At 58.1% G+C, this 13,314-nt stretch overlaps 2 protein-coding genes across 7 annotated transcripts; one reads left to right on the top strand and one right to left on the bottom strand.

Moving 5' to 3' along the window:
* Window positions 1–1,093: 1,093 nt before the first annotated feature.
* EMC10 (ER membrane protein complex subunit 10) lies at window positions 1,094–7,406 on the bottom strand. 2 transcript variants are annotated; one of them, XM_055553008.1, is made up of 7 exons: window positions 7,216–7,405; window positions 6,035–6,107; window positions 5,037–5,146; window positions 4,138–4,242; window positions 3,558–3,739; window positions 3,310–3,403; window positions 1,094–2,268 (listed from the first exon to the last, which is right to left on the bottom strand). In XM_055553008.1, the coding sequence occupies exons 1-7, from the start codon at window positions 7,327–7,329 to the stop codon at window positions 2,158–2,160; spliced, it is 789 nt and encodes a 262-aa protein (XP_055408983.1). In that variant the 5' UTR covers window positions 7,330–7,405; the 3' UTR covers window positions 1,094–2,157. The 2 variants fall into 2 exon arrangements, with proteins under 2 accessions (XP_055408983.1, XP_055408984.1); XM_055553009.1 differs by lacking the exon at window positions 1,094–2,268 and adding an exon at window positions 2,474–2,560 and having other exon boundaries at window positions 7,216–7,406.
* A 73-nt stretch (window positions 7,407–7,479) lies between these two features.
* Window positions 7,480–13,126, top strand: GARIN5A (golgi associated RAB2 interactor 5A). 5 transcript variants are annotated; one of them, XM_055553020.1, is made up of 5 exons: window positions 7,480–7,730; window positions 7,915–8,033; window positions 8,389–8,519; window positions 12,206–12,460; window positions 12,964–13,126. In XM_055553020.1, exons 1-5 carry the CDS (start codon window positions 7,661–7,663, stop codon window positions 13,037–13,039), a joined length of 651 nt encoding a protein of 216 aa, XP_055408995.1. In that variant the 5' UTR covers window positions 7,480–7,660; the 3' UTR covers window positions 13,040–13,126. The 5 variants fall into 5 exon arrangements, with proteins under 5 accessions (XP_055408995.1, XP_055408996.1, XP_055408997.1 ...); XM_055553021.1 differs by having other exon boundaries at window positions 12,190–12,460; XM_055553022.1 differs by having other exon boundaries at window positions 8,353–8,519; window positions 12,287–12,460.
* Window positions 13,127–13,314: the final 188 nt, after the last annotated feature.

Genomic DNA, 13,314 nt, shown 5'->3' with positions numbered 1-13,314 from the left:
GAGCCGGCACCAGCTCAGATACTGACTAGAAAATGCCACAGAGTAACTCTCCCCGCTTGAGAGTGGCTGAAAAAGTCTAAGAAGAAAGTAATCAGATAAAGACCTCAGATCTCAGGTTACTCCAGCAAATGACTGGCAGATCACAGCTGCGAATTAAAGGATCAAAAGCAGTTTTGTGAACACTGCCCAGGAAAGCATCAGTGACAGATGCATCACACAGAGCAGGAGGGGACAGTGCGGGGCAGTGTCTCCTACGGCGGAGAAAGAAACACCAGTTAGAGCAACTCGGGGACCCGCTCAGCTCTTAAAGCTACCCCAAAAATGGGTAAACCAATAACCCCCAATGCTGGCAGGCATGCGACACAAGTCACACTTGAAAACACAGAGGCAGTATTTCCCAGGCCTCTTGTCACTGGGCAGAGGGGTGGCTGGGCCCCCAGAGGGTTGGGCTCTGAGCTCCTGGAGCTGCGGGTAGCTGCAGCAGATCAGAATCCAAGGGCATCAGAAGATAGAAAGCACACGGAGGTCGCAGCATCATCAGACGAGTCACAAGAGGAACTCAGAAACATAAACACCGCTGTGGAGCAAAGGACGCGAGCAGCTCTCAAAAACACCGACTGCGCCGCCACATCTGCAGTCCTGTGTTTTGGTCAAGTGTGAATTTTGTGAAAAAAGTAGGTGGAGGGCGGGCTGAATGAGCTCGGTGTCCCTTTTCTGGTGGCACACGGAGCACAAGGCCACTCTCTGGACATGGCAGAGGACAAAACCGCAGAAGACACTGACCTGGAGCACAACGGCGAGTGCAGGTCAGTGTACAACGCCCAACTTACTACTCTGGTTACAGAGGGTGGGGAACAGCCTTCCCGCTGGCTGGTGCTGGCAGTCACTCCAGGAGGTAAAATTACCTGATCGAGTCATCAGGGAGACTCCACCAAGCACCTTCCTTGGCCATTTGGTCTGCTCGTAAAAATGTCTCTAACCTGCCGTAGTAATTGAGTCACGCGTCCGCGGGAAGTCAAACTCACACCAGGGACAGGCAGGCGACAGCCTTCGACGTCCCGCTATTTATAACCACATGAAGCAGGAGGCAAACTGAACGCTGAATATTTAGGGGACGCTTTAATAAACTGCTATACACACACCATGGAGCCTGATGTCGCCGTTACCATGACAACGGCGGCCATTTTTTTTGGCGTTTCTAAATCACATACCCAGCCACCGGCAGAATTCAGTAGCGCCTGTACATCCTGACAGTCTCTTAGCCTAGTTAACAGCTGCGTTTGCCTGTTAAATTGCAAGCTGCAACTTTCCCAAACGTTTACCTATTTCATTTATGTTGTGGATGTTTTTAAACAGACAGAAGGAGGAAGGGAGATAAATGGCAAGGACCCAGCAAAGTCCCAGGGCAACGACCAGCCGGGAAAGGGATTCTATACATCGACTGGCCCCTGACTCCACTGCTGGGTAGATCGCTCTTTGACTTCCAACATCACTGGTTCAAGCCCCAGAGCCTCTGGAGGGCCTGGCATCCTAACAGCAGGAATTCTCAACTTCCACTAGGGCCGTGGGCAGATACAGGCCAGAGCAGGGGGAGCAAGGCTGTGCAGATGTGAAAAGGGGGCGCCCCAGGCCGGCCTACCCCTTCTCTGTGCCAGCTCTGGGCTTCGGGGAGCCCCAGGGTGCCCTCAAGACCACAGACAGGAGACTGGTGTCCCAATCCAGTGTCAGACAAGGGGCATCCCCTGGCCTGGCGGGGTGACGAGACTAGACAAAGGCACGGAGGCCGGAGAGAAGGAGGCGTGTTCCCACCCCGCAGGGCTTGGGAGGGCGGGGTGAGGGGGCCGGACGTGAGGTCAGAGCCGGACCGGGAGTGTGGGCTCTACCCTGCGGCAAAGGGATACCGCAGGGGCTACAGTGGAGCCATGGGGGAAGGTGCGGTGCAGCAGGGCCCAGAACCCAGCCACCCCCACACCCACAGTAACTCCAAGCACAAGAGGGGAGGGACTCCTGGGGAGGGGGCGCCCTCTGACCCCCACGGGACGCAGAGATGGACGGTCCGGAGAGTCCCTCCTAAGATGATCAAGGGTGCGGGCACGCTGGGCAGGAAGGGCGTGCTCCGGGTGAAAGAGGGCGGGCGGCACCCTGGCCCGGTGCCCCTCATCGGCCGCTGCCTCCGCCGCCACCGCCGCCGCCGCCCCCGCCCTGGCCCCCAGTGTCCGGTGCTCCCGACATCATGAGGAAGAGGACGACTGGGACGATGTACATCCACTGTGAGCCGGCGACACGGGGGCGGATGGACAGAGAGACAGAGAAGAGAGGTGAGGTAAGTGGTGGCCCGGCCAGCGTGGGGGAGGTGGGCGCGGCGTGAGGGGAGGCGTGGGGGGAGTGGGCCCGGGTCCCCTACTGCACTACGGGCTGGGGGAGGGCCGGGGGGCTGCAGGGAGCGGGGAGACCGGAGGGGGCGGGTCCTCACTCAGGCCTCGTGCGGCGGCGGTGCGGGCCCGGGGGCGGCAGGACGCAGGGCTGTGAGCAACACGGCCCCCCCCAGGATGAGATGCCACTGAGGGGGGCGGGGGCGCAGGTCAGGGCCAGCGGTGGCTGAGGTGTCCGGCGGCCGTCAGGGAGAGCGGGCCAGGCCGGGCGCGCCCTCGGCCTCTCCGGGCCGCGTTTCCAGCGACCAGCACGCTAACCGAGGCCTCGCTGGCTTCCGCGACCCCTGCCCTGGCCCGGGTGGGACGGCCTCCTCCAGCCCCAGCGTCACCAGCACCAAGGACCCTCGGCTCCCAGGATCCTCCCCAGACCCTGCCACCCACCTCCCCAGCCTGAGGGGTGGACCCCCCGCCCCAACTCCCTCCTTTCTAAACCTGTCCCCCTAGATCTCTCCCTTCCACCCCGCAGCCCCCACCCCCAGCGCAGCTCAGGCCCCCTCTCCTGTCCTCGGTCCGCATGGACCCCGCCCCTCCCTGACCACGCCCCCCCCCTGCACTCCCTCCAAACTGGACAGACTGACACTGCCTGTGCTTGGTCTGACCCCGGCCAGGCACCCAGGGGGCTGGTCCCGGCTCCCCTCACGGCCCAGCTCCGGGGCGGGCCGTTTTCTGAGACCGGATGCCCCGTGACCACCGCCACGAGCGGACACGGGCGGGGGAGGGCCAGGGCGCGGGGCTCCAGCGCTCAGCCCAGGGGCCAGGGAGAGGAGCACAGAGACCTGCATACAGGAGGGGAGCCGAGCAGGACGGAGCAGGGCTCAGGATGGGAGGGAGAGGGCTGGTGGGAAAGGGCCCCAGGGGCGCGCAGAACCCCACTCACATATTTAGCGAAGAAGGACTTCTGCTCCTGGGGGTTCTTGGCCTTCTGGGCCTGCTCCATCTCCAGGCGCTCGATGAAAGCCGCTGTCTCAGGCCTGGGAAGGTAGGGGTAGAAGGAGGAGATGCGATGAGGTGCCCCTCCCTGCCCAGAGCCGCAGGCAGCCCAGAAGGGTCGGGGGAGGGGCGGGGTGGGAGGCTGGCCCTGCCGGAGGGGCCTGGCTCTGTCCCCTTCCCGCACCCCCTGCTCACCCGGGTGCTGTGACCGGCGGCTGCAACTGCACAGAGGTGTTGAACAGCTCCAGGTCCACATCCTCCACCTCGTGGCCCCGGCAGCCCCCGGGGTACGTCACCACCGACACGCCCACCACGTTGCCGGCCACGTCCACATGCAGGGTCAGCTGGTCCGAGAGGTGAGACTCTACCAGGGAGCACTGGGGGAGGAGGGGAGGGGGCTGAGAGGAGGAGGGCCAGCAGGGGCTGCTGCCCAGGCTTTGCCCACACCAGCACCACCACCCCACCCCCACCCCGACAACCCACGGGGCCTCTGAAGCATCTTTCAAAGCCCTCCACGAGACCCCCTCTCACCCCACCAACCTCAGGTGGAATCAGCAGCCTCTCCAGCGCCCACAAGGCCCTGAGCTGCCCTATCGGAGCCCCCGCCAACCGGACTGTCCCTCTCCAGCCCAGGAGACCCTCGAAGGCAGGACCAGGTCCAAGCCTTTCCCATCCTTAAATGCTGGACCACGGACAATGGAGGCCGAACGGAAGGACCCGGGCTGGAGCGGTTCGGCAAAGCAAGGATGGGGCCGGGTCCTCGTCGCTGACTCACCGCAGGGACAAAGGAGGAGACGTAGCCACCGGCTTCTGGGCCATCAGGGGCCCCAGGCCGCCGCGGGACCCGGACACGGTACAGGCCGTTCAGTGCTGCCACGTCCTGCAAGGGCGGAGAGGAGGGGGTGGCAGTGAGCGAGGCAGCACCCAGCCCCCACCAAGTCTGCACCCCCACGGGGCTCCCAGCCAGGAAAGCCCCTCCCCACTCCCTGGCCCAGCCAAGCCCAAGACTCCTCCCACTGGCCTGCCCCACTGGGCAAGGGGGTAGGGGGAGGGAAGACCACCAGGAGGAGAGCAGAGCCCGGCCCAGCGACAGAACAAGTCCCTGAGAACGCTGCCCCCAGATTTGGGTCCAGTCCCACACCCAGACTGTTATTCCTTTATTTTTTTCTTTCTTTCTTGGGGTTGCCCCAAGTGGCTTCTGGGATCTTAGTTCCTGGCTGCGGATGGAACCTGGGCCCAATGCAGTGAAAGCGTGTACCACCGAGGCACCAGGGAAGGCCCGGGACTCCCCAGTTCTATGAGCAGCAAATTTTCTCTGGGGGTGAAAGGAATCACGTGGGCACCATACTGGTCCAGGCGGACCTTACCCACAGGGAGGGCACCCAGGGGCCCGCAGCTGCCCAGAACGAAGCCTGTGTCCCCAGCCTCCCCTACAGCTCCATCTGGCCAAAGGGACAGAGCAGCAGTGGACTGTGGCAGCTTTTGTGAGGTTCCCCCCAAAGTCAGCTAGCTGGTCCCTCTGCCTCTCCTTCCTCCCTTTCTCCACCGTGCTGTCCAGAGCCCCACCTGAGCCCGGTGCCTCCCCGCACCCTCCCCAAGGAGGACCCGGAAGTACGCCCGCTTGCTCCGAGGCACATGCCCCCCACTCCAGCAAAGCTAGGGTCCCCTCCTCACCCGGAGCCGGCCCCGCTCCTCCTCGTTGAGCTGCCGCTGTGATAAAGACAAGGTGCCATCTTGCTGGTTCCAGAGCAGCGAGCCCCGCTTCCGGAAGTGGGCACTGTCATCTGGAGGGGGCAGGGGCACACCTGGACTCAGCGGGCCACCACACCTGTCAGCCCTCGCAGTGACCAGGTCACCTCCCCATTGTTCCACCTAAAAACTGGGGACACCTCCACCTTGTACTGCCCACGATAGGTGCCCGGACCCCAGAGCTCCTAAACCTGGCCTCCAACTTGCCAGATGACCCAAGGTCGCTCACATAACCTATCTGGCCCTCAGCTTCCCCAGCTACAGATCATGGTATACAGAGCTTGGGCACTCCCAAGGCCAGGCTTTCTTGAGCAGATGCCAGGCTCTGACTGGAGAGGTCTGCAGAGGGTCCCAGCTTCAGTGGTTATCATGAATGCCCCCCCAACCCCCGCCAGAGTCTGGGTCCTCAGACTGCATTATGAACCCCTGGGCTGCACTGACATCTCTGGGAGTCTGGATGCCTGCATTAGCGCAGTTTAAGCTGCGCTTTAGAGCAGGTACTGGCTCTGTTATTCACTTGTAAAAGAACCTTGTCTGATGTCCCTCTGCACCTCGGTTTGCTCTTCTGGAAAATGGAGCTATCCCTAACACCTCCTACTTTGCATGACTAGTCTGAAGATGTCTGAGTTAATACAGGAGGAGCATTTACCCACAAGGGCAGGGCACGGGACAACTGGTCAGGAAAGGCTGCTCTGAGCTTATTACCACCACAGTGACCTTTCTGACACTGGCATTTTTCTTACCAGTATAGGGGTATTCAAAGACAGAGCTTCTATTCTTCCCCATCCAACTCCCCCGTGTTAATGCAAACACACTCCCAAGTGCAAAGCTGTGAGTGAATGGACGACGTGTCTCACATGGGGAGGCATCTGAATTCACAGGGCAGTGGATAAGTGTCCAGGTCAGGATGTTGTTGGACTCACCGATCTCAAATGAGTGCTCCAATAGCAGCCCCACGGTGCCGCAGCCCTCACCTTCTCGACCTTCCACCCCCACCTGTGAGTGATAAAAAGGGACCCACTTAAGGACCATCAGAGTCCTCAGTCCGGAAGGATCCAGGAACCCCAGGACAGACAGACCCGTAGGCTGCTTGCTGGAAGAGCCTTATTTTCATACCCATATCCAAACACTGATGCATGCTCACGATTCCACCGGAATCTGACCATTTCATGAAAATTCATGATCTGGACGGGTCCCAGAAAACCAGAGCTTGCAAACCAGTTGCCTCATTTTCAAGGCAACTACCTCCAAGTCACTTTCACGCCTAGCATCATAAATATTCATGAGTTAAAGGGTATCCTTCCCAACCTAATATTCAAATGACCTCGATGTCACCTTAAGCCTCAACAGTCACGATGCCGCCATCAAGCAAATTCAAGATTTCTGGCCTTCCTTTTCTCCAACTCTCCAAATTTCTCCTACCTCTGCATACTCAACTCTCCACCCTCAAGCCTGCGCTACCTCGTTCCAGATTTTAATCCTTGAGCTCAACATTCCGCCCACCCCACGCGTATGCGGGAGACGGAACTCCTCCATTCTCTCGAGAGCCCCCTCGCCATTTTCATTTTAGCCGCCCCGACGTCTGATTTGCCAAGATTCCACCCGGGCCACACTTCCTCAAGCATATTCATGACTGCGGATCCCAAGCGTTCAAAACTTAGTCTTGCCCCGATCTCCTCTTTGGGTGAAGCCGAGTTTTCACCGCACCAAGAGCCCTGGTGCCAAAAATCCCAACCGAGCCCCGCCCCCTTATGCATATTCACGAGCTAGAGCCTTCCTATGGAGAGGGAAATGGCAACTCACTCCAGTGTTCTTGCCTGGAGAATCCCAGGGATGGGGGAGCCTGGTGGGCTGCCGTCTATGGGGTCGCACAGAGTCGGACACGACTGAAGCGACTTAGCAGCAGCAGCAGCGGAGCCTTCCTAACCTCTCGCTTTCTCCCAGGCCTCATGCATGCACAGGACTGCAGCCTCCCTTTGAACGGTTTTCATCTCGCCTTCCCTCCCGGCCCTGCGCAGCCTCGTTCCCACCTTAACCGACCTAAAGACCCAAGACCACGATCGCCGGCGGCCCTGCCCTCTATGCAAATCGAATAAGTACTCACTCCCCTCACAGCGGCTCCGGACCTGCAGCCACTACCCCGCGCCCGGCTGGGAGTTGCTGCCGCCACCAGCAAGAGGAGGAGCAGTCGAGTCGCCCCAGCGGCGGGGACGGACATCTCTGCCCCTTCCCTCCAGCCCAGAGGCTGGAGTCAGGCGGGCGCCGCGGAGCACGCCGGGAGAAACGGGCCGCATCCCGTCACCCGTGCGCCTGCGCCGGCTCCTTGCGTCTGCGCACTAGCGCCCACCGGCTACCGGGGCCTGACGTCACTGGGCGACCGCGGCTCCCTCCGGGCGTCCGGGTACCGCGCCCTCGGGTGACGTCACAACCGTGGACTTCCGACGTATCGACGACATCCGCCGCGCTATGACGTCACAGAGCCCGCGGCCCCGCCCCCATTTTCTCCCTGGGCGCCGCCCTCCGCTCCTCCCAAGGGGTGGGGCGTTGCGATGAAACCGGGCCACGAGCCCAAGCCGGCCTTCGGTGGAGCAGGTGAGGCGGGACCAGGCGTGATGGCAGGTGAGATGCGGAACCGGGCCTGGAGGGGTTGGATTAGGTGTGGGAACCAGGTGAGGGATGGGGCCTGCGATGCGGAGACCGGTAGCCGGGAACCGCCTACCCTCCGCGCGGAGCTGTCCGCCCTGGTTAGGGGACCCCTACCCAGCCTCTTGGAATAGATCTGAGAACTTCGCCGCTTCTGTAGAACGCCCCCTGGTTTCAGCCTGTCCCACGGGCCGGCCCGGACGGCTCCAGCGCCATCTCCTGAGCGGCGAATTCGACCAGCTGCGAGACTTCCCCATCTTTGAGAGCAACTTCGTGCAGGTGCGGAACCCCAGGACCCTCTGAGCCCAAGCCTAGGCCCCGACCTCCAGACGTAGGGAACCTCTCCTCACCTTACCGCCCATCTCCTGACCTCCACACCCCACGCCCGCCAATACCTCCAAACCTTTAGTTTCTCTATGACTGCTAACCGTTGATTCCCTCAGTCCATGTCCCTGACTTCATACCCAGGTGACTCGACCTTTGACCCCAAGATATCTGATCCTGTTCTTGATGGTTAATTTTCTTGGTTCATGCCCCTTAATCCTACCAAAATTCCTGACCTCTGATCCCTCCCCAACCCTGCTCTCCATTTATCCAGCTTCTAACCTCTGATGCCACCCCTCCCCCGGCCCAGGTGACTCGGTTAGGAGAAGTTGCCAACAAGGTCACCATGGGAGTGGCAGCCTCCAGTCCAGCCCTGGAACTCCCAGACCTGTTGCTTCTGGCGGGCCCTGCCAAGGAGAATGGACACCTGCAGCTCTTCGGGTGACTGCCCCCACTCCCAGCCTACACTGCGTTCCTCCTCAGCTCTGGGCACACTAGATTCCCTGAAGCACCTCCTTTCACCCGGAAGACCCCCAGGGCCAGGAGCCATGGATGGCTGCCAGCCCTCTGTGGCCTACTGGTCCACCCAGGAGAACAAGCACAGGGCCATCCACAGGGATCCGCAGTCAGGGATAGATGGACATGAGGCCAACCCCATGGCCACATCCAGGTAGGGGTCAGGAGAGTGAGCATTTATGCAGCACCTACTGCATGGGTTTCCTTGGTGGCTCAGACGGTAAAGTGTCTGCCTGCAATGCGGGAGACCCAGGTCTGATCCCTGGGTTGGGAAGATCCTCTGGAGAAGGAAATGGCAACCCACTCCAGTACTCTTGCCTGGGAAATCCCATGGATGGAGGAGCCTGGTAGGCTACAGTCCATGGGGTTGCAGAGTCAGACACAACTGAGCGAGTTCACTTTCACTGAATGGCAGTTGTCCCATGGACCATGCACATTGTCTCGTCTCTGACCCCATACTCTCATATGCAGGGGCCCCTTAACCCTATCCTCAAAAAGAAAAACCAAGGCCCAGAGAGGCGAGCCACTTGGCCAGGGTCCTAGAGTGAGTCAGGGGTGGCCTGGATTGGAACTGCCTGCTCCTCACGACTGGCCCCCTGGATTCTGGAGCTCTCAGGCCACTCTCTCCACACTGCCCCTGCAGGTCTTTGTGTTTTCTTTCTTTTTTTTTTTTTTTTTCATTGAAAAAGTAATGCAAATACACTCTAAGGTACAAAACACACACAGCACAAAATGCACCCTTCTCCCATCCTAGGCTCCTGCCTCCAGCTCCAGCTGCAAATACCAAAGCATTTACATGAGTAGAGTATATTTACAGAAACATTCTGCCAGTGGCTTTCTTTTGTTTTTTTGACTGCATGTGTGCTAAGTCGTTTCAGTAATGTCTGACTCTGCAATGCTGTGGACTGTAGCCCACCAGGTTCCTCTGTCCATGGGATTCTCCAGGCAAGAATACTGAAGTGGATTGCCATGCCCTCCTTCAGGGTATCTTCCCAACACAGGAATCGAACGTGTGACTCTTAGGTCTCCTGCATTGGCAAGGGGGTTCTTTTACCACTAGCGCCACCTGCATTTCATAGTTAATGAAAGAAAGGGGGAAGGGAGGGGAGGAAGGAAGGAAGAACAGTCACATTGTCACATACACACAAACACACACACAGACACACAATCCTTTGTTTCCAATTCTGAAATCCAAAAAGTTGTGTTTTTTTTTTTTCAACTCATTCAGTGATATAATCCAATTCTGACCCAAACGAACTTGAAGCTACTTACAGCCTTTATTTATCTGCCCTGGATAAGTTGAAAACATTTCACAAAGCAGTATTCTGATGCCAGAACCCTGTACTGAGACGTTCTCTACCACCTCCCTTTACTTTTCAATATTAATTGTATCCCACCACTTGAGTCACAACTTGCAGTTGGAAGAATATCAGGGATGGTGCTGAGAAGGGCTCTTTGATCTCCTTGTAATCTCCTTCAGCACTCTCCCTTCTCCCACCATAAAACATACCACAGAAGTAAAATCATTGAGCCTGTTCTGCCAACTCAGTCTCCAGACTCACCCCTCTGCCCCTCACTTCTAACCAGCTCCCAGCCCTGGGTGATTCTGTGCGGGGATGGACAGGTCCTCTTTTGGACACACCATTCAACAAACTCCACCCCCTTGGACACCAAGCTTGCATCAGCCTCTTGCTGTGATTACCTAATAGGGAATGTCCTTGAATGAATGGCTGCCTTCAGACAGCTTGGGCTCATATCCTGGCTTCACCTCTTCTCTGCCTTTGGCTAAGTTTCCTCCCCATCTGGGTCTCAGTTTCCTCACCTGCAACATGGGGATAAGAGGAGAACCCACTTTCCGGGGCTGTCAGGGGATAAACTGAGTAAATGTTTGTGAAACACTTGGAACAGCACCTGGCACAGAGTATGAGCTGTGAAAAAGCCAGCTGCTTTTCTTCCATTTGGGGACTATAATAACAGATGAGTCGCCTACCGAGGGACACTGATGTGTCCTGTGCCTGGGGGTGATCACCAGTGCAGCAGGCAGGGCACATCCATGCGCAGCCGGGAGGGTGTCAAGTCAGTTTCTGGAGATACATTGCTGGGCCTGAGGGGGGTGGTGTGTAACTACCCAGCGTTGCTAAGAACCTTGGTACGACTTGGGTTCAAATTCCTGCTGTGTGATCTCTGCCAAATTACCCATCCTATCTGGATTGTTTCCTCTGCTGCCTTTTTTGGACCTTGAGTTAGGCTGGGGGCCTGAGCGATTCATGTATTCAAATACTCAGTGAGCATTCATTGAGCACGGACCGTGGGTCAGCTCCGGATACTAAGGAAACAGCAGTGAAAAAAATTGCACCACACTCTCTGCCCTCAAGCTCACCTTCTACTAGGAAGGCAGACAGAATAGATGTCAGTTTGTCCAGTGGGCTGAGGTCTGTGGAGACAGATCAGAAGGGGGTGAGGGGGTGGGCATGGGGAGGTCAGTGAGGGCAGATGTGGTTGTAAATAAGCAGGAGGTTGTAAACAGATCTTCTCCCTGAGAAGGTGCCTCTTGAGAAAAACATGAGATGAAGGGGCCAAGCCATGGGGATGGTTGGAGGAGGGAGATTTCGGGCAGAGGAAACAGCCTGTGGAAAGGTCCTGGGGTAGGGCCAAGCCTGGCAGGTTTATGGAACAGTAAGACCAGTATGGCTGGAGACAGTAAACCAGGAGAAAGGGCAGGAGGGGAGGACAGAGAAGGCACAAAGCAGCGCAGATCCTGCAGAGCCTAGCGGTCAAGACCAGGACTCTGTTTCCTCTGAGCCCTGGGAGCGATTTGAGCTAACTCTCCTGTTGATTTGGCTCAGAGGTAAAGAATCCACCTGTAATGCAGGAGACGGAGGAAACACGGGTTTGATCTCTGGGTCGGGAAGATCCCCTGGAGGAGGAAATGGCAATCCATTCCAGTGTTCTTGCCTGGACAACCCCATGGACCGAGGAACCTGGCGGGCTACAGTCCATGGGTCCCAAAGAGTCGCACACGACTGAGTGCAGGCACCCATTTCACCCGGGTGCTGATTGGCGCCCTCTGGCGGCAGTGTGGGAAAAGACTGGGGTGAAAGCGGGGACATTGTGGAGAGACTTAGAAATGGTTGGATTTGGAGTATTAATATTAGTACATTTTAACGGTGGAGCCATCAGGACTTGGTAAGATCGGTTAAGGATGTAAAAAAGACGGATCAGGAGCGACTCGCACAATTTCTGGCTGAGCAAGCGGGAGGATATAGCTAAGACGAAGACGAAGAGGAGCAGGTTTGGGGTTGGGCTTAGGTCAGGAATTGGGCTGTTGGATGTTACATGTGTCTGATGTCCATCCAACATCCAAATGTTAATTTCAAGCAAGCAGCTATCTATTCGAGTCTCGAGTTCAGGAGGGGGAGGACCAGCGGGAGACAAAGATGGGCTCCGTGTCTGGACGCAAGTTTGGGGTAGATAAAATGCAAGAGGCAGAGAAAGTGACAAAGGACTCCTTCCGGGGGCGGAGAGGGGTGCTGGGGTGGGCGCTGCTGGCGCCTGGGAGGGTCAGATGCTGAGGCTGCCCCTTCCGCCCACCCAGGCTGTTCCCCTTGCAGTTCGTCCAGCTCTTCGTCCACGACGAAAGCCGCTGGCAGCTCAAGGTCAAGTTCCGCACTGGCCGTGCCTTCTACCTGCAGCTGCGGGCCCCGCCCGAGAGCCGCGACCGCGAGTTCGGCCAGTGGGTACGCCTCCTCTACCGCCTGCACTTCCACTCGGCCCAGGGAGCCGTGCCTTTCACACAGGACTACTCGGCGCTGGAGGACAACGAGGACGATGACGAAGACGAGGACGGCGATCTGCCAGCGGGAGAGGCGAGGAGGGGGAGGGGCGTGGGCGGGACTCCTGGGTCGGAGGGAGGAGGGAGTTGAGGGCCTGGATCCCGGATCTGAGAGTGGAGGTGACCCGGAGCCCAGACTCCTGAGTCCTGAAAGGGTGTTCTGTCTCTGCTCAGAGTTCAGGAGGCTCTCAAAGCAGAACAAGGTCCGCAGGGCCTTGATGCGCCAACAGAGGTGGCGATGGTTTCCTAATGGGGCATCACCTACCCAGCCTCCCTCCCCTTGACCTAGCACGCTGGGATCTGGAGAGGGAATACCTAGGCCTTGAAGAGTCGGCCAGGCCAGTTCCCCCGAATGCCTGGGGAGGGGAAAGACACCAGTCTTCAAAGGTGGGGACACTGGAAACTAAGGGGCCTCTTCCTTGAGAACTCCCCTGCTCCCCACGCCTTCCCAGGAAGTACAAAGCGCCCACTCACCCATCCCCCAAACAGCAGATACATCCACAAAGCATCTGAGTCCAACTCTCTCTTGTACCCAAGCTTCAAGCCATGGAAGCCAGACTTGACCCACAGATGTCTGAACTCTGGGGACTCTGACTCCTCCAACGTTCTTTGAGGTCACCAAAAGACCAGAGATCAAAGTGTCCCCTACCTTGGGGCCAGACAGATGAATTAATATTAAAGTTACTAAAGATCGGCCACTTAAGAACTAAGAAAACCGGGTCATGAGCACTTTCCCCATAGTTACCAATTCAACGTGGCGGAAGCAGCTCTTTCAATAATGGCTGCCTCAGCGTGGTCTCTGGTTCATGGTGTCTGGCTCCTTGGGCCCCGCAGGTACCATTCCAGCATGTCTATGCCCTAAGGGTAGCCCCCCCAAGTCAGTCCTTG

This window comes from Bubalus kerabau, chromosome 17, assembly GCF_029407905.1.
Source record: "Bubalus kerabau isolate K-KA32 ecotype Philippines breed swamp buffalo chromosome 17, PCC_UOA_SB_1v2, whole genome shotgun sequence".
Lineage (NCBI taxonomy): Eukaryota > Metazoa > Chordata > Mammalia > Artiodactyla > Bovidae > Bubalus > Bubalus kerabau.
Note: the sequence above shows the minus strand (reverse complement) of the source record. Positions and strands in the feature narration are given on the sequence as shown.

What these genes read in the sequence shown, in the direction of transcription:
- EMC10 (XM_055553008.1), bottom strand. Translation starts at nt 7,329, where the DNA reads ATGTCCGTCCCCGCCGCTGGGGCGACTCGACTGCTCCTCCTCTTGCTG. An exon ending in GGAGCACTCATTTGAGATCG is followed by an intron (nt 5,147 to 6,034) that starts GTGAGTCCAACA and finishes TGCCCCCTCCAG; the next exon opens with ATGACAGTGCCCACTTCCGG. An exon ending in AGTCCTTCTTCGCTAAATAT is followed by an intron (nt 2,269 to 3,309) that starts GTGAGTGGGGTT and finishes GCCGGCTCACAG; the next exon opens with TGGATGTACATCGTCCCAGT.
- GARIN5A (XM_055553019.1), top strand. Translation starts at nt 7,661, where the DNA reads ATGAAACCGGGCCACGAGCCCAAGCCGGCCTTCGGTGGAGCAGGTGAG. An exon ending in GGGACCAGGCGTGATGGCAG is followed by an intron (nt 7,731 to 7,914) that starts GTGAGATGCGGA and finishes CCGCTTCTGTAG; the next exon opens with AACGCCCCCTGGTTTCAGCC. An exon ending in GCGATCTGCCAGCGGGAGAG is followed by an intron (nt 12,461 to 12,963) that starts GCGAGGAGGGGG and finishes CTTGTACCCAAG; the next exon opens with CTTCAAGCCATGGAAGCCAG.